Consider the following 27,449-nt stretch of genomic DNA (forward strand, 5'->3'; position numbering starts at 1 on the left):
CCACTCCCTTCCTCTCACACCACACTTTAAGATCACACATCTGTCATCTGGAAATAGAGCCCTGTCAGTCACACACACACACACACACACACACCTGTCATCTGGAAATTGACCCCCTGTCAGTCACACACTCACACCTCTTCCCCTCAAATGTCTCTAATGAACACTTATGAGACCAAAGCTCCAAAGCTCCAGCATTAAGATTATTGAGAGTGTGAGAGGGATTACAAGACGAGTCCATAACAAGATCAGTCCATTCATTTCCATTCACAACTAGTCATTTCATATCAGTTAATATAATTGTGGCGGTGGTAGCGTAGTGCTCATGCAGTAGCCTGAAAAGTTGTGGGTTCAATTCCCGGCGTCCTCCATTGTGCCCTTGAGCAAGGCACTTAACCCTGAGTTGCTCTAGGGAGAATGGCCCTTGTGATATAATTGACATACATTATGTATGTCGTACAGTATTAAAAGCGCCTGCTATATGAATAAATTTAAATGTTATAATAATTATCTTCTATGTCATATATCATATTTCTGTATGTCTGATAAAAGCGTCTGCTAAATGAATTAATGTATAATGTTATAATCTCTGTCTCTCCCCTTCTCTCGCCCTCTGTGTATGTGTATTGGTCCTCTCAGTGACACTGTGAACGTGGTGGCATCTGATCACCGCCCCTTCAGCACCAAGCAGAAGGCCATGGGCCGCGATGACTTCACTAAGATCCCTCACGGCGTGCCCGGGGTGCAGGACCGCATGAGCGTCATCTGGGAGAGAGGAGTGGTACGTGTCTCAGGGCAGGGGTGACGCCGGGGTCATGAGGTCACAGCGGGATGGATTATGTCACGTTATGTGTTTACATGGTCTGGGTAAAGAAACATATGAACGGGTTCCTTAAAATACACAGGCTGCGCTGCAAATAGATGAACCCATTTCAACTTGAATAGAAATGAATCACTACTGATGTTCATCGACAGCAGAGTTAGATTAAATAGTAAATGGACTACATTTATGTAGCGTTTTTCCACTCCTCCGCACACCCAAAGCGCTTTACAGTGTCATGCCTCACACATCCACCCATTCATACACACTCACACTGATGTCGGCCTCCTGAGCCACTGCCACCCCCACCGCCGTAGCAGCACAGAGAACTGAATGAAGTGGAACCAAATGGTACTGGAACTAATGTGTTCCCTCCGGCCTCAGGTGGGAGGGAAGATGGATGAGAACCGCTTTGTTGCCGTGACGAGCTCCAACGCTGCTAAGATCTTCAATCTCTACCCTCGCAAGGGACGCATCATCCCAGGGGCCGACGCAGATGTGGTCGTCTGGGACCCTGATGCAACAAAGTATAAAAACAGTCACACACACACACACACACACACACACACACACACACACCTCAGGCTCATACACATACATGCATTGGCTCCTTCACACAAGCACACATACTTAATAAACACATATAATCAGTCATGCTCTCACACACACAAATATTCACAAACACCTGACATACAATGATTATGATGACCCCTCGCTGCACTGTCTGTCCCTGCAGTAGCAGTGCAGCAACAGCAGGTGGCAGCAAAGAGTAGAATGAGCTGATTACCCCAACATGCAGAGGTTTGCAGCATTCATTCTTTCCCACTATCTTTGCCAGTCCTACACCATTCTGTCACACAATTCACATTAGCCAAACCTGACACAATAAAGACATTTGCTGAATAGAGATGGGTTTTTTTTTGTTTTGAATGTTGCCACCTACTGTGACAATATAAAAACCACACAAACATACACAAACTGATAGGCACACAAAGCAGTCGGTAACACTTTACTTAACAGTATCGACATAAGAGTGACATGACACTGTCATCATGACACTGTCATGACACATGAAACCTAACCCTAATCCTAACCGCTAACCCTAATCCTATAACCCCAACCCTAACTCTAAACCTAATCCTAACCCTAACCCTAAACCTAACCCCAATCCTAACCCTAACTTGTTATGACAAAAACCGAATGTCACTTAATAACAGAAGCGTTATGTCATAAACGTTTATGACTTGTTTATGACACGTTCATGACAGTGTCATGTCACTCTGATGTCGATACTGTCAAGTAAAGTGTAACCAAGCAATCTCATTTAGACACACGCTTACTGACAGCCGTTCTCCACAGGACCATCTCTGTGACCACACAGGTACAAGGAGGGGACTTCAACCTGTATGAGAACCTGCGATGCCATGGCGTTCCCCTGGTAACGATCAGCCACGGCCGACTGGTGTGTGAGAACGGAGTCTTCATGTGCGCCGAGGGTTCTGGAAAATTCTACCCCATGCGGACCTTTCCAGACTTCCTTTACAAGAAGATGGTGCAGAGGGAGAAGGTGGGTATGGCCAAATCTAACACACCCACACACACAGTCACACACACACACACACACACACCCAGTCACACACACACACACACACACACACACACACACACACACACACACATATACTTCTAGATTTCCAGACATACACTCTATACTACTTATAAAGAGGCAGCTACCATATCATGCAGAGCTACACTGTCAAAATCGGGGTTGCATTGTTGACCTTCATAAAAAAAAAAAACAGAATACTACTAGAAGCAGGAATGTCCTGATTGGCTGACTAATAATCATCTTACTCAGACCTGACTCCTAGCTTCCCTATGACATAAACTTGTTGTGTAAACTGTGTGGTTACATGATCTCTCTCATCCAACCATCCACAGTGTCAGACACTGAAGGGGGTGGACAGGGCCCCCTATTCCGGAGATGTTGCCACGGTAACCAATTCCTGTAAAAAGGAAGTGTGCCTCCCGGACGGTGACGAGCCCCCGGCCCGTGGTGTGGCCAGACACGGCGGCGTGAGGGACCTGCACGAGTCCAGCTTCAGCCTCTCAGGTGTGGACAACATTCTCTGTGTGTGTGAGAGAGATTGAGAGTATTTGTGTCTGTAACTGTATATTTGTGAATGTGCTCTTGTCCGTACCGTAATTTCCCAACTATTAGCTGCGGCTTATACGTACATTAGTGGTTAATCCATTCCTAGCCATGAAGGCCAATTGGGCCGGCACTTATGTCCGGTTTCCATGGTGCTAAGTGGACGAGAGCCGTAGACTCCCCCTGGACGGGACACCAGTACATCGCAGGTAACCCCTAGCAGAAGCTGGTACCCATTTTACAGCTGGGTGGACTGAGACACTGCAGATGATGTGTCTTGTCTAAGGGCACGACGTGCAACATCAAGTCATCATCTGGGACTTGAGCCAGTGATCTTACAGCTGCCAGCCTGATCCCTTAGACCACTGAGCGACACGGTTTTGTTTCTTTTAACTTGCATAAAACACTGTCCTGCGGCTTATACTCAATGCGGCTAATACACAGGAAATTACTGTATTCATTTTTATGGTGAAGTGAGTCCATCTCAGGTATGTAAATGATTGCGTGTGTTTTTGTATTTGGAAATGTGTTTGTGTGTACATTATGGATGTGTGCATTTGTGAATGGGTGTATGAATTAGTATGTGGGTATGAAAGTATAAAAATATATAGACTTTTATGTATGAAGCACAAGACGATGAGAATGTGAGACATGTGAATGACTTGTGTGAATGTGAGAAATATGCGACAGAACACCTATCATAATTGTCTTCTCTGTCTTTGCAGGTTCTCAGGTAGACGACCACGTCCCAAAGAGGTCCTCTGCCCGGATCCTGGCTCCACCTGGAGGCCGGTCCAGTGGCATCTGGTAACCATGGAGACAGCACATCAGGCTGAGGGCCTCCACTCTGCACCCTTTTTATCCGTGTGTTACTCACCCACCCAGAAATCTGCACTGATTCTATAGACATCCACTGGTTCTTTTCCAACACCTACTACCACAGACAGGGAATAAAACAGACTAAAGTGGATATACCTTTATGATTTGCAGTAGGAGAGGGTTTTCAGTAAGAATGATGGTCTTCAATCGAGTGGAACAACAGACCAAGTCTTCTGCCAGTTTATGTATTTGCTCATAGAAATCCTAAATTAATTGTATTGTATGTGTTGCTTATCTAAATATCAGAAAGATAGCACGAGTACTATTGTGGATTAGTGGACTGACACCCTAAATGCACACAGTTATTGATACCTTGCAAGGAAACACTCTCACCCAGGTATACAAACATAGACACACATACACACACAGTGCTGTGCTATAGATGTAGGCTAGTCATGATACAATATAGGCCTTTCCTGGACGTTATTGTTGTTGTTAGAAATGGTCCCTTCCTCGGGAGATTTGTTTTGTGTGATCCGTCACTTTACGCCTCTCAGCTCCAACTTCTTGTCCAGACCCAATGATGAATCAGTCATCCAAACCTTGTGTTCACCTTTGTCTACCTTGTCTTAGCACTTACTTGATGAAAGAGAGTATATACTTCTACTAGATTCCACGTTGAACTGTTCATGTTAAGTTGGATATTTTTGTTACGCAGGTTGCATGTGTGGTGATGAAGCTCAGCTGCTGCTTCCATGGCTCAGTGAGAACGGTTTTGTTTCAGATTCACATTTTCAGGCCCCCCACTTTGGGTGCACCCACTGGTATGAGGAGGAGGGATCTGTGAGAGGATGTTGCTGACGCATTGTGAACATAACGCATGCTCACCAAGAGCTTTGTGCCTAGCTATTCACAGTCAGATAGGAAGGGTTTGGTTACAGTTATGACATTAGTAAAAGAACCTGAAGAGTACTGTTAAGTATTTAAAAAGGTATTTGACATGATTTAAGTACCACATACTATTCAGTAGGTTTCCCTGTAAACTAGACTTTGCACTTTGCTTTATTCACAAAAAAGGGACCAATTTGCCTGACCTCTGTTAAACTTCAACATGAAACACGTGTAACATTGCTTAGCTGGTGTTTGCCTTTTTTAACGTTCTTTGTATTACTCCTTTAACAGCTGACCTATGCATGCAGACACCATATAGCCAATATATGATCAACATACGCCAGGTTTTAATATTCACATTGTTTACTTCATGCTTTATGGCATCCCTTAAAGGTGATTATAAGTGCTTGTGGAAATTATGTAATTTCTCACGCATGCAATACACCTGAAAGTGATAAGCCCATATTTACATAATTAGGAAATAGGGGAGATCAAAATACAACACAACCCTTACAACCCCCCCCCCCCCCCCCCCCTGCCCCGATATTCTCCAGATCAAACCATTTGTTAGACCAAAAGCTGAGCCTTCAACATACCTGGTCTTCACTGCCATTTGTGTTTGCTGTGAGCACTGCACACTAAAAACCTTCTGAAACCCTTAGCCTTAACACACACACACACACACACAAACAAAATATGACACACAATCTAATGCCAACTCTTTTACATACCTCCTCTGAACATCAGGACATTCTCTGTTCATATTTATTTGTTCATTCTCACCATTACAACAGCGCTTTTCCTCTTAACGCAGTGGACACTCTTTCACCTGACATGGGGCAGCTGTGTAGTATTACTCATAACATCGCTTGGTATGGACAAATGGTGTAGGAAACCCACAATGGCCTGTTGCTCTAAACTCAAACACACATAACCACCATGCATAAAACGATGTTCAGAGCATTGCACTATCGTAAACAGATTTCGGTAAGGTATTGGCTGGGCATCTCTCTCCTTCTCTGCTAAGAGCAGGAGCGTCTGCTGACCAGTGTGACCTCTCCATTTTTGCACCTGTCCTCTTTATGTACATTCACTGCAAAGCAAGAAGCTGATTGAACCGCACATAGGTTACTGTTCCACACCTCCTCAGAGAGTTATGTTTTAGTGTCTCTCATTCCAGTTTTCATGCGTCAGTGTCTTCATGATTGTTTACACTTTTAATGTAAGTTAACAAGGCAGGTTTTTTTTGTTCTGTTTTGTTTCGTGAAGATATTTCTTGGCCAAAATCAGTGTTAGTGTTGGTGCTGATTTATAAAAAAAAGTATTTCAAATTGCCATGTATACGTTTATATACTTGTTTATTTCTAGAGTTGTTTTGCCTGTGAAAAGCGCATTGTGAAATGGTTTGTGACAGTATGTGACAGTAGAGAATTGTGTCGAGAGGTGAAGTATACCGTTATGGCTTGTTTCTTATCACATGAAAAAGTGCATAAATAAATAACTATAATATACAGTTTTTGTTTTGTCAATTTATTTTCCATATTAGCCTACCATTTGACTTGAACCACTGACAAGTAGTTAAAGTAGGTGCATGGCGAGTTGAAATAGGTTCTTTAGCAGATTTACATGTGGAGATTGAGAAGAACATGTCTAAATTTGTCTTAAATTTCACATCTACAAAAATAGTATACCCTGACCATGCACTGTTCAAACCACTGAGGTCAGGCAGATGCCCCTCTCACAAACAGATGCTGAGGAGTTTCTTTCCTCAAGCCATCCGCATCCTGAACACATAAACCTCTTTCAAATACTGTACATTAGCCTACATGGACTGGATACTGCACTTTTTACCCCGTTCTCTCTCTCAATCTATGTATTAAATTATCTTCTTTATATGATATAGAAGATATGTAACTAAATCTTCTTCTTTATCCTTATAAATAGCCTAGATACCTCAGGACACCTCTGCACAGGAAAGTTGAGCAACTAATGCCATTACACAAAGTTTTACAAAGTAGGCCTACCTCTATGTATGTCACAAATAAAATATAAAATCCTTGATCAATTTGAAGGAATGTAGGCTGATTCAGAAAATGTGATTTTGGAATTAAAAATACATTTTAGAGAGAGAAGGCTGACATTCAGAAAAGGCCGTTGCAAATGGCTGACTGCAAGTAGGCCATTGCAAATGGCCGACCTACTGATTTTTACAACTCTTTTCAGTGTCCAAAGTTAGCTTAAGACAACTGTTTCATTACCAAAACCATTTTAAAGCCTAACATTGGACTATGTAAAGTAATTGAAACTATGGCCTGGTAACTATTGCATTTATTGTTAAAAATATACTGAAATAATGTTTGCTCCATAAACCTGAGCTTATCAAATACAAATGGAAAGAGCTTTTTAACACCATTTGGCTACACAACATCATTGCAAGTAGCCAGTAAACCTCTGCATCCTGGCAAACGATTAGCTGGACAGTTCGTATCCAATACGCTTGCGCAGTCGAGCACACGCAGGTCCACACGAGAACTGTCTATGGAACTGGTCGGTGGGGGCGACTAGCGTTACAACAGAGCGAGCACTGGCGCTAGCAACAACAGAATCATCAGAGGACCGGAATATTCTAGCTGCGACCGATACACCGATTCTCGGGAGACAGTAAGTAGAAATTATTAAATAGCCGTGTATTCTTTTTAGTCATAGTAACTTATTTTAATAGTTGTGGGAGATTAACCACTTCTGTTAAACTCGCCAGCTACTGTAATAGACTGTTACTGGGGCGACGGGTCCCATTCAAAGCCGCTAAGCCCGTGCTGTCAGTGTGTGTGTGTGATATTTCCACAGGCCTGCAGAGGGGGTCGGCCGAAATAACGTACGCAGTTCTCAGCAATACAGCAATATATACTATTCGGCACACCACCATCAGAAACTAGTGACAGGGTATAAACTTGAGGAGTTAACACGTGTTTTGCAAATACAATCACAGCTCGTCTTAAGTTAGTTAAGTAACGTGAAATAACGTAAAAGGTTCATTCGACAACGGTAGCCAGTTCCGTTTAGGTAGCCTAGCGTGTTTTGCTGTGACAGCATGGATAACGTTAGCTAGTTGTGTCAGATAGCCCGAGGTCTTCGAGATTAACCAGTTAGTTTGCTTAACTAGCTTGTACTTAATGCTGTACGCGCGTTTCACTGTTGTCTCGCTAGTAACGATACGTCAAGTAAGTGGGTGGTGGCGGCCATATAATAACCTTACTTTGTGAAGGGTTACGGGAGATGAGGTAAAGTAGTTGACGTGTGTTCCAAGCCAGTCAGAGACGTGCATTATTTCTATCACTGCACTTAAATATGAATTTACATTGAGGCGTTTAGAGTGCCTTCAGTTAACGTAAACACTTAATTTATCAGAAACTAACGTTAAGCTTAACCCACATTGATGGTTGTGGGCGACATTGGTTTGCTAGTTATAGATAACAACTTGAACTAACCCAAAGATTCGGACACATGGCCAAATGTTTACACAAACCACCCCTTACGTTAGCCACCCAAGGCCTCATGCTCCACAAGTGTGTTTGTAAGGTGTAACTATTAACGTCATATCAGTAAACTAATATATAACTAACGTTAGTCATGCGACATCTTGACCTGGACCACACTTGCTTTGGATGAAATAATTTCACAGACATCCATATCGTTTTGAGCTGCATTCTTGCTGCAGATGAATGAATCTATGGATACAGTCCTCAAGATAACCTTAGTCATGCTCTGTGACAGAATACTCATTCTATTTTGCGCAAATACCGATGATGACAAAAGTGGCCAAAAGATGTACGCCTACTTAATAATTGTGGTAGTTTGCTTCTTTTGAATGACGTGTGGTTCAAAGGCAAGCAATATATGTTTTGAGGACAGATCCGCAGTAATGGGTCAAGGATGTAAATTAAATGAGGTCGTTAGTGGGCCATGCAATGAATACATTCGGCCGGGGATTAGCGTTTTTATTGGCCTTGTAAAGCTGTTTATTATTGTCCGAACGTGGTGCTGACAAGCAAACTCCCTTTATCATCAGAAACACACACAGCCCCCCCACCCTGTCTCTCTCTCTCTCTCTCTCACACACGCTCACAAACCAGTGTTGGTGTCAGAGCGCATGGAATTCATACTTTACTGAGAAACAAAGGACTCTCTCTCTCACTGCATCTCTTTACAGGCGCTGTGAAACTGTCTGCGGCGTGTTTTCACACCCAGCGTGAAAGAGTGTATTCAGTGGTCCTTAAACTTAGTCTCTCTCATCTGTGAGAGGAGTGTGTGTGTATGGGGTGGGGGGTTGGGGGGTGTTAATGATGAACAGGTCTTAGTTTTTGTGTGTGTGTGTACTCGTACTTGTGTAAAGTTTTAAGTCTCTCAAGACTATTTTAAATCTCAGATGATGATTATACTAATTACATTTCATTTGCACAAACACATTTTCTGTTGATAAAATCTCATTAATAGCCAATGAGGAGGGGCCTTTACTGCATAGTCATGTAGGCCTATGTGTCAGTTTGTTCCAGTCATGGGAGACCTTGATAAACACACAGCCTTAGGGCCTAATGATGAGAGTGACAACACTTACACACTCACAACAACCCACCTGTTATGCAGAAAGTGTTCGTTTTCACCCCTGACAATACACATTATATATTATTGTTATATATAGCATTATTAATATATATAGCATTATTATATAGTACCACATATTACAGCCTCAATGTAGTTTTCCCCCCTCCCATTTAATTTTGCAAAATTTTGAGAAAGTTTGAGAAAGGCGCTATATAAATATAAGTTATTATTGTTGTTTTTGCTGTTATTATTATTATTATTATTATTATTATTATTATTATTATTATGTAGTGCAGTGACCTACAGTAGAACACAACATCAGCGCCCCAGGTCAGGTCCCTTGTCTTCCACTGAGCAGTGAGGCACCATGCACTATGCTGCCATGAATGAGAGTGTAAGGTGAGCTCAACTGACTGTGGGGCGGCTGCTCTGTTGTGGGACGCCTGGATGTGTAAGCTGAGCCCCTCTCTGGGTGATGTGGAGTCTCAGAGAACCAGGACTAACTTCCTGGGAAGCGCCAGACGTGCAGGTGACGGGAGACACCTTCAGAGAGGATGCTGGTTGGATGTTCTAAATGCGACTGGTGATGCTAACTAGTTCCATTTTGAGGGTTACTGCGGTAACAGGTAGCATAATTGTTAGTGTTGCACATGGTTGGTGGATAGGACAAGCATTCATGCAAGAATGACCTTTACTTTACAAAACTGGCTTGTTATTGATAAGTAAACAAATGTATTGACAGTATAGTTTAGAGTGCAGTATAGTTTCCGCATAGCTTGGATCCTGTGATAAAGATGTCTGGCCAAAAAAAGATGTGTGTTTGACACCACAGGTGTGCTCTGAGAGACCCTGTCATGTTGCTGAAACTGTTCTGAGGAGTTACGTTAAGGTCATTGCCATGTCAGTGACCTGACGCAGTGACTGGCACAGGTCCTGTGGGGCCTTATGACGGTGATGTTGATGCCTGCATGCTCTGGGATCTATAGCCTCTCATGGGAGTACCAAAGACACTTGCGCTGCCAACTGTGCTAGCTTTTCATTAGCTAGCATGCTGCCAGACGTCACAGTGCACGGGTAGATAACTTTACAGTGCATTTATTTATTTGTTATAAATGATTTCATTTTATCCTTCATCGTGCAGTATACAGTAAACACCTAAGCCAGTCTTGCTCATTGGATGCATTTGACAAAGGGGACTTTGGTACTTTTCATGTTTACAGTGTTGGGTTTTGAGAGTAGGACAACAAGATACACAGTACTGTACATGCATAGGAAATCTCTGTCTCACACACACACAGTGGCTTTGACTACAAACACTTCCATACTGTTGGCTATTGTTATATAGCTTACGAAACCATTGGTTCATATATGTAAACACAGAAAAGAAACACTCGGTCACAGACAACTGCTGTGCACCTGTGTAAACTATTCTCTGTGTCCTAAGGCTGGATTAGCATGCGTTAGGAAATACTCATTTATTTATGACTCTTGAGGCGGAAGAGAAAGACATGCACACCTTTTTCTTTTGCCACCCTCCCACTCTCATTCTCTTACAAAGAGCCCCCATGGGATCAGCAACAGGAACTGCCATTTTTTTTATCGAGTTTGCAGTTTCCAGTTATTGTTTCAATATGATTCTCTCTCTTTTTCTCTCTCTCTCTCTCTCTCTCTCTCTCTCTCTCTCTCTCTCTCTGGCCTAGTCATAGTCATTATTAGTGAAATTAGTCTCCAAACTGTCCACAGCAGTTCTAAGCCCCCCTGTGGCTCCAGAGTTTCAAGCATTTCTGCCGACGTGTGTGTGTGTCTGTGTGTCTGTCAGACAGAGATTGAGCAAGACAAATTCTCCAGATTCTTCCTCAGTTGTGGAAAAAACACAAGCAGTCTGTTGCACAGTCCAGCACACACGCACTCACAGTCACACACAGAGATATGCTTGTTGTTCTATCATAACATCTCTGTGAGGGCGGTGTCTGCAAAGCAGACTGTATGATTGGGATCTTGAATAGGGAGTCCTCAGTAGATAGATCCATGGGAAAAGCCACGCGATTGCTCCGCAGTGAAGGATATGTATGTGGATAAAACGCAGTGTTCGGACTTTGCCAATGGAATGGGCTGTATTGGTGAGTCTGTGTCTGTGTGATAATGTTTGTGAATAAAACTGTTGACCTCCTTGTGTTATTTTTGCAGGACTCTGAAGCTGTAGAAGATCATTTCAGCTCCTCAATACACAGTACAAGGTGGGCAGTACCTCCAGCACATGTCTCTAGATTGTGTGTGTGTGTGTGTGTGTGTGTGTGTGTGTGTGTGTGAGGACTGAAGGTGTGGTCACTCCTTGCTGTTGCCAGGCAGTTAGTAGGTCACCTATTTAAACCTAGTGGTATAAATGTGCTTTTACATTCCTGCTTCATTTAGATTCTCTCTGTTCTACACACACACACACACACACACACAGGAAACTCTGTTATCCCCTTATAGCCAAATTGAGATTACACATCCTCTTCTGGTCTTGCCTAGGTGAACCCGTACGAACCTGTTAGCAAATTTGAATTTCAGCGGGCATAAGCAGCAGCGAAGTTTAACTTAGATTTGTGCAACAAAGTCTTAACCAATCGTTTCAGAAGTGCAGCTAACATATCTAAACACTGCAGTTACACACAGAAAATACACATTCCTGGATTTTTGGTAAGTCAGAACACCATCAATGGGCTCCTTTCCAGACGAACCTGCAGAGCAAATTCAAATTTGCTAACAGCTTTGTCCAGGTTCACCCAGGCTACTACTGGTCACCTGTATGAGATTCTGTGGTGGATTGTGCAGACTCAAATATAGAAAGCTTCTAGAACAGTGTTTCTCATAGTGTGGTCCGGGGACCACTGGTGGTCCGCAAGCTATCCCAAATGGTCCGCGAGCAGACATGGTAAAATATATTATACAGTGTTTCCGCTAGATTTTTTAGCAGTGGCGGCAGCGAGCTAATAGGCTACGATATGGGAAATACTTTCAATATGATCAGCTTCAGAAATAAATGGGTTTTCCTTAGCCTGTGCTTTCCACCAAGTTGTGCGAAAATTGTAGTTTTCGTGTTTTTGCGATGTTGACAAACATGTGTAGCACATGGAAGCTCTTGATAGGGCATGCCACTAACGTCTAAAAAAACAATATTTTTATGGAATAAAACTAGACAGGTACCTCGGATTAGAATTGCTGTTTATTGTTAAACTGCAATTTTCAGCAGCCAGCGGAGGGCATTTAGCCTACTATGCATAATATTTTGCGTCTCCCCTAATTCTGAAGCAGTGGCACCGCTAAATGAAGAGGAAACACTAAGAAGAAAGTTAATGTTTTAAATAGGCTACATCAATACAATATATAATATGTGAAGTGAAACTAGATGGGCCATAATAACCTCTGACTAGTTTTAGGCTTCTTATTGTTAAATTGCAATGTGAGCGGCAGCCAGCAGGGGAGGATACGTCGGCAGGATTATGTCATTGTGATTTTGTAAAAGCAACTGCAACTACATTGTGTGTCTGCCCTGATTCTGATACTGTGGGGGTATTAATTAAACCGTGCGGGGCCGCCATGCTGAAATAAACGTAGAGGAAACACTGCTATAATATAGATGAATTGTTTGCAATGTTGAACTAACTTGTATGTAAATCCAAACAGTTCTGCAACATGCCTATGTAAGCTACGCCAGTTTAAGCAAGGTGAGTAGGCCTATTGTGTAATATACTGTTAAAGTAGGTCTACTCTTTTGTTTTTAGCTAGGTGGTCCGTGAGGTTTTTTTTTTAATTGGTTAAGGGGTCCTTGGTCTGAAAAAGTTTGAGAAACACTGTTCTAGAATGATGACTTATTCGTCTTTGCACTTTGTTCCAAGATGTAGATACGAGTGCACTGAAGTGTGATGACACGTGTATTGACCTATGATGAACTCTTGTTGTTGGTTGGGCCTGTGGTCATCATCCAATATTCTTTTATGTCGTCACTTTTTGCATGTGAAATATTGCTCTCCTATCTTTTATCACTCCTCTCGTTTCCTTTCACTCTCTCTTGCTCTCTCGCACCTTAATGTAGGATTGCAAAAATTATCTGTCAGGTCTATCAGTAATGACTGATTTATGACTCATCCTTATGTTTGCGAGTTTATGCAATAGAGTAGTTGCAAGCAGGCACACACACACACACACACACACACACACACACACAATCACACACACACATAGGCCAGGGTTGTTTATCTGAGTGGATGCTGGCGTGGCATGTTAAGGCATGTGTGTGTCCCCACTGTAACCCAGAGCAGGGACGGACTGACTGGGCTTGTCTCTATGCTCTGGACGGGGCAGTGTTGGCTCAGCACAGGTACCGATATGCCTGTGTGTGTGTGTGTGTGTGTGTGTGTGTGTGTGTGTGTGTGTGTGTGTGTGTGGCGTGCATCAAGCCCTGTTCACGTATCAGCAGATTACCAATATGCCAGTGTGTGTGTGTGTGCATCAAGCCCTTTTCACGTATATAGAGCGATTCATTCATTCCCTGTCGATTCTCGCCTCAAAAGTGAAAATTATACTAGATAGATTACACTACTTTGTTTTGTGACTTTGTTGTGCAATGTTTGATGTTGCCAGTGGTTATTTTGCATGTTATTGCGTAACTACATTATCATTACATTGCACCTTGTCGGTAGATGCTTGTAGTCTGAATAGGGGCTTTTGAGTTTTGCATGTGGGGTTTTTTGAGTGAGTTTTGACATTTCTTTGTCAACAGGCAAAGGTTTATTATGGTACACATTAATCATATGATACAGATATGCCTGAACTTTGTATGCATAATTGAAAGGTTAAAGGCCTTGTGTGTTTTTTGTGTCACTGTTTGAGATTGCCGAGGCACTGTTGCATAGTCATGTGATAGGTGTGTTTATGATAGGTGTTTATGGGCATTTTCAATATGTACTCTTTGCAGGTCAGCTGACTCAAGGTTATAGCTGTTGGTTTTTAAGACTGTTGATAATAAACCTGTAGGTCCAAGGCCTGCAACGCAATTTGGTCTCATAGTATGTAAAGGCTGGGCAGTTCTGTGATTTGTGGATAAATAAGTGTTTGGGCTCTACAACTTTGGAGAAACTGTCCCAGATAGAAGCTAATAACAGCAGAGGTCTGATCTAGTGTGGGTCACACCTAGATACAGTAAGTTCCATGGTCCATACTGTACCTGTGCTGCTAGAGATTTGGTTCACGTCTGTGTCAACCTGTCCCAGAGATGATGCTATCACCTACTTTTCTACAGGTGTGTGTGAGCTTAGCTTAGCTTAAGGGTTACAGCTGATGGGACAGGTATGGGAGGGGTAGTGTAAAGGACCACGTCAATTGAGCCTGTGTGTGTGTGTGTGTGTGTTGAGTGAAAGAGAGAGCAGGCTCCTCCTCTCTGCTGTCTGCAGGTGATGTTCATCCTACACAAATCTCTTTGTGTGTGTGTGTGTGTGTGTGTGTGTGTGGATGCTCCTCCCTCTTGACTTCACATCACACCTGCAGACTTGGCACCATCAGTGTATGCGAGTGTGTGTTTGCGTGTCCTAAGAGTGGTATGTGTGTGTGTGTGTGTGAGAGAAAGAGTGTGTGTTTGAGCATCAATGAGGTCTTGCACACTCTCCCCATGTGGAAGCCAAGATGAGGGGCGAAACACCCCTTCCCGCAAGCGTACCGTCAGAGAGGAGCGAAAGAACAGGTAACAGGGTAAAGGAGGTAACAGAACCCATGGGAAAAGGAAGAGGGGCAATATTAAGGCATGGAGGAGAACAAGAGACTTAAAGCTTCTAGAACACCTAGCGAAAATGGAGTATGGCCATGGCCTAGTTAAGTTAGGATTGAACACATCCAGTGGGCCGTATGAAATCAGTGTCTATTGTTAGCCGTGGGACAGGACAGTGAGGCTGTGTTTTGCTGTTTGGTCCTAGCACTAGCTAGCGATTAGTGAGAGCATGGAGATCAGATGACCACCGGTTCTCAGGTGTTGAGCCATTGTTCTTCTGCTTGGGGCTGCTGAGACATATTCCCAGCTTGTTGGTGTTTTACTCACAAACTCCTGTGTTGACCTGATCCCCAGCAGTAGCCTCTACTTGATGGGATATCACAGCGGTGTGGTCGTGATCGTGGTCGTACGGCGAGCGGTAGTATTTTTAGGGGGGGAGTGTGGCCGCTTTGGTAGAGATAATCCCTTTGTGTGTCCTGAGTCCTGAGTCCTGAGTGAGAGTCCGGTGCCAGGGCAGTCTCCTGTGGTTATGTAAGCCGTACACAGGCCGCTCCAGAGAGGATGCATGCTGCTCTGCTACCAGGAAGGGCCAAGTGCAAACATGTGAAGATCCACTTTTACCACAGTGAAGGCTGTGACAACACTGTGTGTGTGTGTGTGTGTGTGTGTGTGTGTAGCTGCACTGATGTATTTGTGATCTGTGTGTTTGTGTGCGTTCCTTCAATGGCAGTGCAGTGGCAATGACCTCATTCATAGTGTGATCTCATTTGTCTGTGTGTGTGTGTGTGTGTGTGTGTGTGTGTGTGTGTGTGTGTGTGTGTGTGTGTGTGTGTGAGATGCGTCATGGTTCCTTTGTTCACAGTGAAAGTTCTGTGGCTGCGATCTGAGCAGCTTTTAGGTTACTCTAATGGGATTAGCCTACCTTAAACTTGTTCTTTACTCACGACACGCCCACACACACCCACACACACACACCCACACACACACACACACACATGCACACATACGATCTGTCTCACCATCTCCCGGATGTGATTCCTCCTACCTTTAAGTCTACCTAATGTAATAACAGCCAACAATATCTTCTATATTTCTCTCTCTTTTCATCTTTTTATGGTCGATGCCGATCTGGGCGTAATGGCCTTTCATGGATATGTGAGAAAAACCTTCTTTGTTCCCTGTTACACCACTTAACTTCATTCATGCTGGCGACGTGAACAGCAAAGCATCTTGCGAACACAGCAAGTTGTACCAGCCTAACAATGATAACAACTCTTTAAACTATAACATTTAATAAATTAACGTTTTTGTGCACAGCTGGTGTTCATATTGTCCGTCTAGCGATTTATGTGTGTCAGTCAGAATTGTCCAGTTTTCCCCTTCATTTTTTGCTCAGTGGAAGATGTCTCCTTCCATAACTGCCATTCAAGTCTACTGTAGCTGGCATCACGCAGCCATGGGCATTGGGCATTGCTTGCTAGTGTTTTGGGCTGTACATAACCCTGGCCGGAGCACAATCCATTGTAAACATTTCTGTGGCCAAGGCTACCATTATGAATGGATGAGCAGTTTCAAACTGCATTAATTACGGTGAAGTAATTAAAGGGAGGAAACCTTAATTTGGGCCTAGTTGCACTGTTCAATAATTAGGCATATATAACAATTGGTTGTTTCAGGAAAGCAACCCATCAAATTAGGTCTTCGCCTCTGGAGAACGTAATTATTAAACCATAATGGCCGGTTGAATTGAGTTGAATTAACCACTGGCCGAGTTCCTTCTTCACGGCTGTTAGAGCGGGATGGTATCCTTTGAAGAGTTAATTTGGCCGAGTCAGCATGTAAGTGTGTGTGGGAGTGTAGTGAGTGAGTGGATGTAAGTAACGGTCATGTGTTTGACGTGTCGTGCAGAACCGCCTACAGGGACACGATTATTGTTGTCTGAGTGTGAACAACCGGATAATTCTGTGTATTGATTTTTGCATCTCTCTTTCTCTTTGTCTCTGTCTCTCTCCCTCCCTCCCTGTCTTTCTCTCTCTCTGTAGCTGGGGGATGGCGGTGAACGTATACTCCACTTCGATGACCATCGAGAACCTGAGCAGACATGACATGCTCGCTTGGGTCAACGACTCTCTGCAGCTCACATACACTAAGATAGAGCAGCTGTGTACAGGTGAGACTTGCTAACACAGCTCACACACACTGAGACAAAGCAACTGTGTTCAGGTGAGACCAGCAGATATACACTAAGATAGAGCAGGTGTGTACAGGTGAGACCAGCAGCACAGCTCAGCAGACACAGACTCTGAGTTCAACTGAGACTAGCACAAGCCAATGAACGCAGGATAGCACAGGCTAATGAACAAAGATTAGCACAGGGTAATGAACACAGGCTAGCATAAGCTAATGAACACAGACTAGCATAGGCTAACAAACACAGAGTAGCACAGGGTAGTAAATAAAGAGACTGAAGTGGGAAAGGGACAGGAACTCACAGGTTAAGGAACACACAGGCTTAGCTGAGGATGGATTAGCACAAGGAACTGAGCTAAGAACAAGCACAAGCTAACAAGCACAGAGACTGATTGACTGAACTCAAGTAGGGCCAGTACAGGCTAATAAGCATAGAACAGTCTTTAAGAAAAAGAATAGTATTTAAATTGTGTACATTAGCATTCACTTCATTTGTCATTATTGGCAATAAAGCAGATGTAATGCTTGCAATAGATAGTAATTATTGATGTTGATCGAAATGTCGATCTACCATCTCCTTGCAGGTGTGGCGTATTGCCAGTTCATGGACATGCTGTTCCCTGGCTGTGTCCTGTTGAAGAAAGTGAAGTTCCAGGCCCGTCTTGAGCACGAATTTATCCACAACTTCAAAGTGCTGCAGGCTGCCTTCAAACGCATGAATGTGGACAAGGTGAGACTGAGAGAAGTCACAAGCCTCTCTGTCGCCTCCTGGTTCTGAATGGACTGCTAGTGGGTTAGGGGCAGTGTTGCCAGGTCATGTGACGAAAAACAAGCAACTAGGTCTCTGAAGCAAACCTAAAACAAGCCAAGACCTAAGACCAAATAGTTAACGTCCACTCCCTGCCCCCCAAAGTTACTGGGGCGGTCATGTCAGGCAACAGTGTAGAGTAGCCTATATCGCAGAGCCGATGCAAGGGCATAGGCTTTAATTGCCCTTTGTATACGTGTAGGCGCTGCGTGGATTCTACTCAGAAACAGCATGTACGAAGCAACCGCATCAAAAAACACGCCCACCTGCAACTACAACTACGTTCCAGCGACTTCACAAAAAAACAAGCACAAAGTCGCTTATAATAAGCGGACTTGGCAACACTGGTTAGGGGTGTTCACTCTGAACAAGAGGAGACCGCACACTCTAGCAGCTCATGCCAATAGTTTAATAAAAAATAAAAAACATTTTGGCATGTGGCCTTTCTCAAGTCTTACAATCCACCAGTGAAAGAACGCACCTAATATGGTGAACACCCAGCCTTTGATTGGTCTAGCACACCTGTAGTAGATTGCCAGTAATGAGCTTGATTTGACAATGCAAACACAATAACCTTCAACAATGACATACTCAAAACATTCTTTCAATTAATATCAGCTCATTAGAAACTAAACGTTTGGTTTTTTTATTAAACTATTGGCATATGAGCTGCTAGAGTGTGCGGTCTAGTCTTGTTCAGAAGATCACGTGTCCTGTGACCAGCACCTCAAAAAACTCCTACTATCGGTGTGCGTTTGCTTTGTCTACTCTTAGGGGTGTTCACTACCAGTGACACTTTAGTAGCTGCATGTACATATGAGCCAGACAATGAACAGAAAGCTATTGAATCATTAGCTTTTTTTTTTTTTTTTTGCATTGTTTTGATCCAGCGAAAAAGCTTCAACAAAGTGAATGAAATTTAACAATGTGCCACTCTTTGCCTTGCTTGAGTGAAGCACCGCCTAGAATTCTACACATTGCTGTTCAGGCCAAGATATCATTGGGAGATAATGATGACAAATGTAACTGAACCTTTGCTACGCAGGGAAACCGAGGTGCGGGCCCACAGCTAAAGCCAGTGCAGGCATGTATCTGCCTCTTAAAAACCCTCTTTGCAGCCAATGGCTAATCTCGCCCGAGAACAGAACAAAAACGGCCGAAGTATCCGGGGTAGGTTCCCAGAGACGGGGTTAGTTCTGTAATAACACAAATCCATTTGAATCCCGGTGCTGATTGTGAGCAGATAAAGCTGGAAGGGAACTGTGTTGGTCTGGGATCTGATTTACTGTAAGCTGACCACAATTCTTTGAGGCTATAATGTAGCTGATATTATGTTCAGCCCAAATCTGTCTTTCCGCTCTTTGTGTCGTTCAGTATTGGTGTTAGTCAGAGGAGCGAGGCCATTTTACAGGTTTGTCACGTGTTTATAATGAAATAAAGGGTTGGACATGAGACATAGTGGAAATCTGTGTTGAGGATTAGTGTGAAGGGAGGGATAACTACTTATTGTGCTTTTTTAACTTGAATTGACATGTTTAATGACTTTTAATCGTTCATTTTAATGTTAAAACACCTCTTGAACTCTTCTCAAATCTGTTTTGTTTTTAAGCTTGAGAGTCTTTAAACCGATGTACTAATCGAGATATGCTCTGAAGTAACGGATATAGATCATCATTTGCAGTTCAGTGAACAAAACAAGATGTCAGACTGAGTAGCAGAACTTGCTGACGATGTATAATGGCGCCGGGCTGTGGCACAGTTAACCTCTGACCCCTGGCTGGCAGCGTTCAGATGCCCTGCATGGCCCTCGTCTCTCGCCCACTCTAGCTGCAGAGCTCCCGTGCAGTATTGGGCACGCACATCCTGCCTGTCTGTCTATAGCGTTCAAGTCAGCCTGTAGTTTGCTGGAACTCTGCAGTTAATTTAACCTAAACATGCTGTGCGTATCACGGGCAAAAAAAACAAAGCATACGTTGGTTGTTATTTGCTTCCCATGTTTTTACAGGCAAACAGCTTAGCCTGAGCCACTTCTATGTGGTGTACAGCTAAACCATATGACAGCCATGACTTTTTTTATCTTAATTCCTCAGTAAGTAGACAATGAGTAGTTTAAGGGTTTGTAATGGCCTGTTGGTCAACAGCAAATAGTTAGTGCGAGAAGGGGAGGGGGTTTATCCAGAATGTGGCTGTGGTGACAGACAGCGCAGCCATGCTGTCCTCTTTTCACCTGCCTGACTGCTCTGCACCCTGTTATGCTGTCTGGAGAGTGTCCTACTTGTATACGTCCGGTACACATCAGGCCAGACAAGAGCTGCTGAGGATAACACACACACACACACACACACAAACACACACCCTGAGAAAGTATGTATTTGACCTTAACTACAAGAGTCTAAACAATGGAGGTTGGTGTAAAATTAAAGGAATGTACATTCTCTCAAGAGACCTTTCTGGAAATAAATCAGCTTTGTGTTTTTCATACTGATGCCATTGCGTTAGACAGATGAGTCTAGAATTCTTTTCATGGTAGCCTTCAAATCCAAATCGCATCACATGAAAGAGAACCACTATCATCAGCTACCATTTCTCTTTGTCAAATTCATTTCTCTCTCTCTCTCTCTCTCTCTCTCTCTCTCTCTTTCTCTTTCTCGTTCTAGATCATTCCGGTGGAGAAGCTGGTGAAGGGCAGGTTCCAGGACAACTTTGAATTTGTGCAGTGGTTCAAGAAGTTGTTTGACGCCAACTACGACGGCAAAGAGTACGACCCGCAGCTGGCCCGCCAGGGCATGGAGGTGTCCCCGTCACCTAACCCAGGTGATCTCATTTTCCACAAACCCAGGAGGCCCCCAGGTAACCAGCACACCCCTCCACCACCACTGCCTCCTGCATGTGTGTGTGTGTGATGTGTGCGCGTGCTTTTCTGGCTGCACTTGCCACTCTCCCTCTCTTCTTTGTCCTCCTTTTATCTCTCTCTCTCTCTCTCTCTCTCTTGCTGTCTCTCGCTCTCTCTCTCTCTGTCTCTCTCTCACTCTCTCTCTCTCTGTGCTCCCTTTTGTTGTTTTGCATAGTCAGAGCTCTGAAGGTGACTGCGTTAATGCAGCTGTTGCTAAGCTGACAGGCTGCTCCCTCCCAGCAGCAGTCATAACAGGCTCTTTAGCGCCCTCTGTTGGTGAGAGAGAGAGAGAGAGCTCAGCCACCTCAGCGCTCTCCTGTGTGCTTCTATGCGTCATGTGTGTTTAATGGCCAGCAGGAGTGCTGTGGAACTGGATGCCTCTCCCAGTGTGTTGTGCTCAGCTTGTGGTCCTCAGGCATGGCTGCAGTGACGGTTGTATTTTGTTTTGTTTTGCAAAGAAAGGTATAAATGGTATGTAGGCACGGAGAAGCTTAGTGGCTATGGGTGTAATAAAGCAGTCAACTTATGATTCGGTGCTATATAGGATTCGGTTTGATGCACTCACAAGATAACCAACAAAAAATTGATTTTGTGGACCATAGCTACAAAACTATCAAACTCTGTAGCATTGCATGTCAGCTTCTGAACATCTTCCGTTACCAAGCCACAAAGTTTAGTTAAAAATCTGTATTTTAGGCCTAGAAATATTAAATATTTTGTTATCAACCCGAGCTGCTATCAAATGTCCACATTTTCAGACAGAAATACATTTTGCAGCGGTAGTCACGATGCTAACCTTTAAAGGTTGTATCAGCGATTTCAGGCCCAAAAAAGGCCCAAACATAAATGATCACATTCATCTAGTCTTTCCTAACGATCCGCTAGCTGTCTGCCCCATAAGCAGGCCGTCTCTGTAGGCAGCCTAGGTTCCGAAATCTGTACACAAAAAACAATTGCAACCAACAAGGGTTGGCAACCACTCAAAAGCAAAATAAAGTGTTTCAACCAATAACCGTCGAGATGTGCATTTAGGAGAGTTTTAATTGCACGGGAGGGAGGGGGAGGGAGTAGCGAGCTAGCTCTCTGTTTTGTTTGAACATCAACAGAAGTGACGTATCCACGCTATCGCTGATACAACCTTTAATGAACACTGGATTTAATTGCTACTTGAGCTGTCTGTATATACCAACAATCCATGTGATTGTCTTGATTCATGTGCACAGAGGGGAGGGGTGGATCTATCGTCAGTGTGTGTGAGCGAGGGCAATGACATGCTGCGAGGATTGGTGCGCTGCACGTAATTCTTCATTGAAATTAAATTAATGATGCACATATTTTGAACGAAATGCCTTGGTGCATTGTATTGCCACGGCGTATTGTTATTATTTGAATTGCGACATATTCGTGTGACGTTGCATTGTTGCTCCCCTGTTAGTGGCTGATCCTGATTGGCTGTTGAATCATGGATGTGTGTGGTTTGCGTATTGACAGGACCCCAGCGGACGTCCCCCACAGTGCCCAAATGTGCGCCTGTCCCACAGCGGGCCGTCACCAGCACCCCCTCCTCTGGTATGAGGAGACACATGCCCCTCTCTCGCAACGGCGGCAGTGATGCAGAGGTCCTGGAGCTCAATCAGCAGGTGAACAAGCACACAGAAGTTACACACACACACACACACACACACACACACACACACACACACACACACATTCTCCATGTATCATATTTCATGACTATAAACACACATCACATTAAATGACTATACTACTCAAAACCCAGTCAGACACGCACACACACACACACTCACACACACACGCACACACTCACATGCACTCTGTGCATTAGATATCATTTGACGAAACACACTTGCTACTTGCAGCACACACAGTCCAGTTTTCAGTGTCCAACCCTATACACACTATACTGGGTGTGCAACAGAGTTCAGTATATAACAGTATGTTTTCCTTCTCTGTTCTCTCCTCTTTTCCATGGGACCCCTGTTCCTCTGTCGCCTCAGTTGATGGACCTGAAGCTGACGGTAGACGGACTGGAGAAGGAGCGAGATTTCTACTTTGGCAAGCTGCGGGACATTGAACTCATCTGCCAGGAGCATGAGAACGACAACAACCCTGTCCTCTCCAAGATCATGAACGTCCTCTACGCCACAGAGGTAGCACCCCCTACACCATCCAGATCAATTCCCCTCACTCCCCTCAACACCCAGATCAATTCCCCTCACTCCGCGCAACACCCAGTTCTTCGCGTCTCACTCCTGCACCACTCCACCCCACCCATCGCTCGCTTGGTTTAAAGTATGTTTAACACGTACTTTCAAAACGTATACTTACAAATAGATGTCAATAAGTACAACTTCAGTATACCAGAAATACATATAATAATTCTTACTCCCCCACCACTCCATTCCACCCCTCTCTCGCTTGGTTTAAAGTTTGTTTAACACATACTTTCAAAATATATACTTACAAATAGATGTCATTAAGTACAACTTCAGTATACCAGAAATACATATACTAATTCTTACTCCCCCACCACTCTCACTCCATCCCTCACTTGCTTGGTTTAAAGTATGTTTAACATGTCATTTCAGAACATATACTTGCAAATAGATGTCATTAAGTACAACTTCATTATACTAGAAATAAATATACTAATTCTGACTTGAAGTGGCATATCTGTGTACTTTTAAAAAAGTGTATTTTATTGTAAGTGTATTTTAAAATGTACATTACTCTAATTTCAAAAAGTGTATTAAATTACTCAAACTTACAGTGGTTATTTGGTGCCATTATGGAAAGTATTATATTTGTTCACGTAATTTCTTACATTATTAGTGTGCTCTATCAAAGTCTATTTTGTGTCACTGAATATAAGTGTTTGCAAGTCTACTTGCAAAGAGTGCACTTAAATATGTGTGTATTTTACATTGCTCATACCTACAGTGGTAATTTAGTTTACTGACATTTGTAGTACACTATAACTGTACTATAAAAGTGTATTTTATTTTAGTAAATAGAAGTGTTTGAAAAGTCCCAGGAGAAAAAATGATGCTTAAAAAATAATAAATCTTGACATACTTCTATATACTACAGCTACACTAATGATGGGTATACCTTAAATGTGTTCATGATTGAGTGAAGTTGTGTACTTAAGTTGTATTGAACTTGTAGTACAAAGTACAATTTCAAGGTCACATATTGCAAACATTTTGTTAAAATATACTTTGAACACACTATGTACATTTCAACTAATGCAGTTAAATACATGCTTGATTGGTGACATATAGTGTACTTTTAATATGTTACCTATAGATTGAAAATACACAATAGATAATATTCTCCCAGGTGAAAACAATCCTACATCTTCACATACTTCAGAAAACTTTCAGCAACACGCACCACTGTAACATTTGTGCCATTCTTGTGTCTATGCTGTGTCATCGCCCACACACCATTCATTTCTATGTTTACCACTGTGCTACATGACTAGAGCGAAGGGAAAGTCACGCGAGCAGATCGTGTAGTACACCTGGGATTTCATGTTCTGTTGGCTGTAATAGCAGTACTTACTTACCGTGATGAAATAAATATTTTTTGTCTCCTGATGCCGTATTTTTCGTCATTTGCCCATCCAGCTACGACGTAGTCTAGCCTACTGCTAGACCCTGGTATGCACGGCAAGTCGAATAATCAGTTAATTGTTAGAGATATAGCCTACTATTCAAATATTACAAATGAATGAATGAATGGATGGTGGTAGTGTAGAGGCTAAGGAGATGGGCTAGCATGCAGGAGCCAATTAACAGATGGTGGTAATGTAGAGGCTAGGACATACTCTATGTTCAATTCTTGCGCAATTGTTGTTGTATGTTGTATATCAAGTATATTTGAAGTTGTTCCACTTTAACACATTTTTAGCATGAAGTGAACTAGAAATTGTACTTTGAAGCAAGTTCAATTCAACTTCACTGCACAAAGAATAATTTCAGTAAAAATAACGCACTTGAAGTTCACTTAACCATGAGCACACTTAAAGTTTACTGATTCAGTAAAATGATACATTAGTGTAGCTGTTAGCATACTAAAGTATGTTAAGATTTAGTATATTTGTATATTTTATTTCACTTGGGTATCGTAAAAGCACCAACTACCACCCCTTTTTTTTCAAAATTCTAAAACAAAGATGTTTTTTAATACTTCAAAATAACATTTGATAAATTAACCTTACACTTTCAGTAGCCATAGATGTGTAGATTTGAACCAAATCTGGTTTGGTTCTTAACAGGAGCATTTACTGCCTTCAAAATCTGATTTTGTTCACCGTGCTCGGAGTTTGGTGCTGGGCTGGTGGGTGCCCTATTGACCACCGCCCACTGACACGGCACATCAACGGTTAGACTGAGAATTCTCGTTGCGAAATCAAAATTCCACTGCAGCTGCAAGCGGATTTGTACACGCAGCCATACAACACTGTTTACACCTCTTCGGGTCATGGTAAAATGTCATTTTTGGTACATAGCTAATTTAGATACACTTATGGTGTGTGTGCTTGCGTTTCTTTAGGAATCCGCCATCTTGGTTTGTATAGAAATTAATATTTAGTGACACATAGGTGACATTCCAATATGCATGGTCTTGCATCCATTTTTTTCTCACAGTGTAGAGTGACAGTGGTAGGACAGTGAAGAGTCTGAGGGCAATGCACCTGAATGTTGTATCAATGCTGCAGCTAATTGTGCTACAGCGTCTTCCATGTTATCTCCTCTTAGCCTCACCATGTGTACGTTAGATGCCATTTGAAGCAGCTGTCCAGATGAGAGGAATAAACTTGAGCTTCCATTTCACATCCCCCACACAGACACCCATAGCCATCCAATGCACAACACAGTGGAAAGATCAATGCAGGAGGTTGTTTCTTCCCTTTTCTAATCCCTTACAGCCAGAAGTCTGCCAGTCTGGCTGGACTTGCGTCCCGTTCAGGGTACTCTCAGCACCTCTAAGCTTTGACCTCCGACCTGTGTGTGTGTTTGTTCCAGGACGGTTTCGCTCCCCCTGAGGAGGAAGAGGAAGTGGAAGGGCAGCCCCAGGAACAGGACGAATACTAGCGTACCTCTCCCCCCCCACCGCCCCCTTTGCTTCCTTCATCACTACTCAGTTTTTTAAGTAATCATTTCTCCTCCCCCTCTGATCTAACACTTTTATTTGTTGTTGTTGTTTGTTCTGTTCCTCCCATTCGCCCCCTTCTGTTCTCATGAGCGTCTCCTTAGCTGTATTTTCCTCCATCCTCATTCAACAGGAAACACACAAGCTAAAGGAACTGGCAGCAGGGTTGTGTGTGTGTGTGTGTGAGTGAGTGTGCTTTATGTGTGTGTGTGTGTGTGTGTGTGCTTTATGTGTGTGTGTGTGTGTGTGTGTGTGCTTTATGTGTGTGTGTGTGTGTGTGTGTGTGTGTGTTTATGTGTGTGTGTGTGTGTGTTTGTGTGTGTGTGTGTGTGTTGTGTGTGTGTGTGTGTGTGTGTGAGTGTGCTTTATGTGTGTGTGTGTGTGTGTGTGTGTGTGTGTTTGTGTGTGTGTGTGAGTGTGTGTGTGTGTGTGCTTTATGTGTGTGTGTGTGTGTGAGTGCTTTATGTGTGTGTGTGTGTGTGTGTGTGTGTGTGTGTGTTTGAGCAGTCCCTCGGCCAGCCATCAGCTTCAGCATCCACAAACAGCCTCTCAGCACCTCACCCCACACACACACATACATACACACACACACACACACACACACACAAATACTACTGCTACACACACCCCATTGCTTTTAACGTCTTACTCTGTCACTGCACTGCACTGCAACTGTGTCACATGTCTCAGCACAGTGGAACTGACACATGAATGGGTGATGGGTGACATGTTTGTGTTTGTTTGTTTCTTCGTTCATTGACTTTGTTGATATTATTTTTTAGCTGAATTGTTTTAACAGCTTATTTATTTTGAGATTGTGTGTGTTACCCCGTTGGTTCCTCTGGCGTTGGTTTTGCATTTGCGATGGAGCCCCCGTGTGTCATGACGTGACGTAAGGGAAAGCCCTCGACCTGCGCACCCGTGAGTGGCGACCTCGCCTGCGGTCAGAGGCAGGACAGGACCCAGCAACCTACCCTCAGTCCCAGATCAGAGAAAGAATGGAGTGATTTTTATTTTTGTAAATGTGTGTGTTTGCGTTAGGAAAGGGGGGCTGGGTTCTTGGTGATGGGTTTGCTAGCTAGAGCAGAGAGAGAGCAGGCTTTTAAGAATGTGAAAGTATTTATTTATATGAAAAAAGTTTGCAGAGTGACCTACGCTCGCTATTATAAGAACAAACAAAATGAGCTGTTGTACAATTTGTAATGAATGCTAAAGCAAGAAGAGTTTTAAATAAAATGACTATGCCATTACTAATGGTTTACTGACATTGTAAAAAAAAAACATTATTTTTTTAGCTGCTATACTTTAAGTTCTGTTCAGTTAATGTTTTTCTGTTTAATTTCTTTT

The 27,449-nt window shown here is 43.1% G+C and overlaps 2 protein-coding genes across 5 annotated transcripts in view; both read left to right on the forward strand.

The window, feature by feature from the left end:
• The window catches only part of LOC125299729 (dihydropyrimidinase-related protein 5-like), a 26,579-nt gene extending 21,378 nt beyond the window's left edge, over window positions 1-5,201 (forward strand). The window contains exons 9-13 of the mRNA XM_048251138.1: window positions 640-781; window positions 1,205-1,347; window positions 2,180-2,387; window positions 2,762-2,933; window positions 3,698-5,201. Coding sequence (XP_048107095.1) covers window positions 640-781; window positions 1,205-1,347; window positions 2,180-2,387; window positions 2,762-2,933; window positions 3,698-3,783 — 751 coding nt within the window. The 3' untranslated portion in view covers window positions 3,784-5,201. The remainder of the gene's footprint in view (window positions 1-639; window positions 782-1,204; window positions 1,348-2,179; window positions 2,388-2,761; window positions 2,934-3,697) is intronic.
• A 2,006-nt stretch (window positions 5,202-7,207) lies between these two features.
• Window positions 7,208-26,348, forward strand: mapre3b (microtubule-associated protein, RP/EB family, member 3b). Of its 4 annotated transcripts, none has more exons than XM_048250758.1 (8): window positions 7,208-7,343; window positions 11,472-11,521; window positions 17,073-17,200; window positions 17,805-17,950; window positions 20,686-20,878; window positions 22,413-22,561; window positions 22,940-23,092; window positions 25,976-26,348. In XM_048250758.1, exons 3-8 carry the CDS (start codon window positions 17,080-17,082, stop codon window positions 26,042-26,044), a joined length of 831 nt encoding a protein of 276 aa, XP_048106715.1. In that variant the 5' UTR covers window positions 7,208-7,343; window positions 11,472-11,521; window positions 17,073-17,079; the 3' UTR covers window positions 26,045-26,348. The 4 variants fall into 4 exon arrangements, with proteins under 4 accessions (XP_048106715.1, XP_048106716.1, XP_048106712.1 ...); XM_048250759.1 differs by having other exon boundaries at window positions 20,686-20,842; XM_048250755.1 differs by lacking the exon at window positions 25,976-26,348 and having other exon boundaries at window positions 22,940-24,544.
• Window positions 26,349-27,449: the final 1,101 nt, after the last annotated feature.

The sequence above is a fragment of the Alosa alosa genome, chromosome 8 (assembly GCF_017589495.1).
Source record: "Alosa alosa isolate M-15738 ecotype Scorff River chromosome 8, AALO_Geno_1.1, whole genome shotgun sequence".
Classification (NCBI taxonomy): Eukaryota; Metazoa; Chordata; class Actinopteri; order Clupeiformes; family Clupeidae; genus Alosa; species Alosa alosa.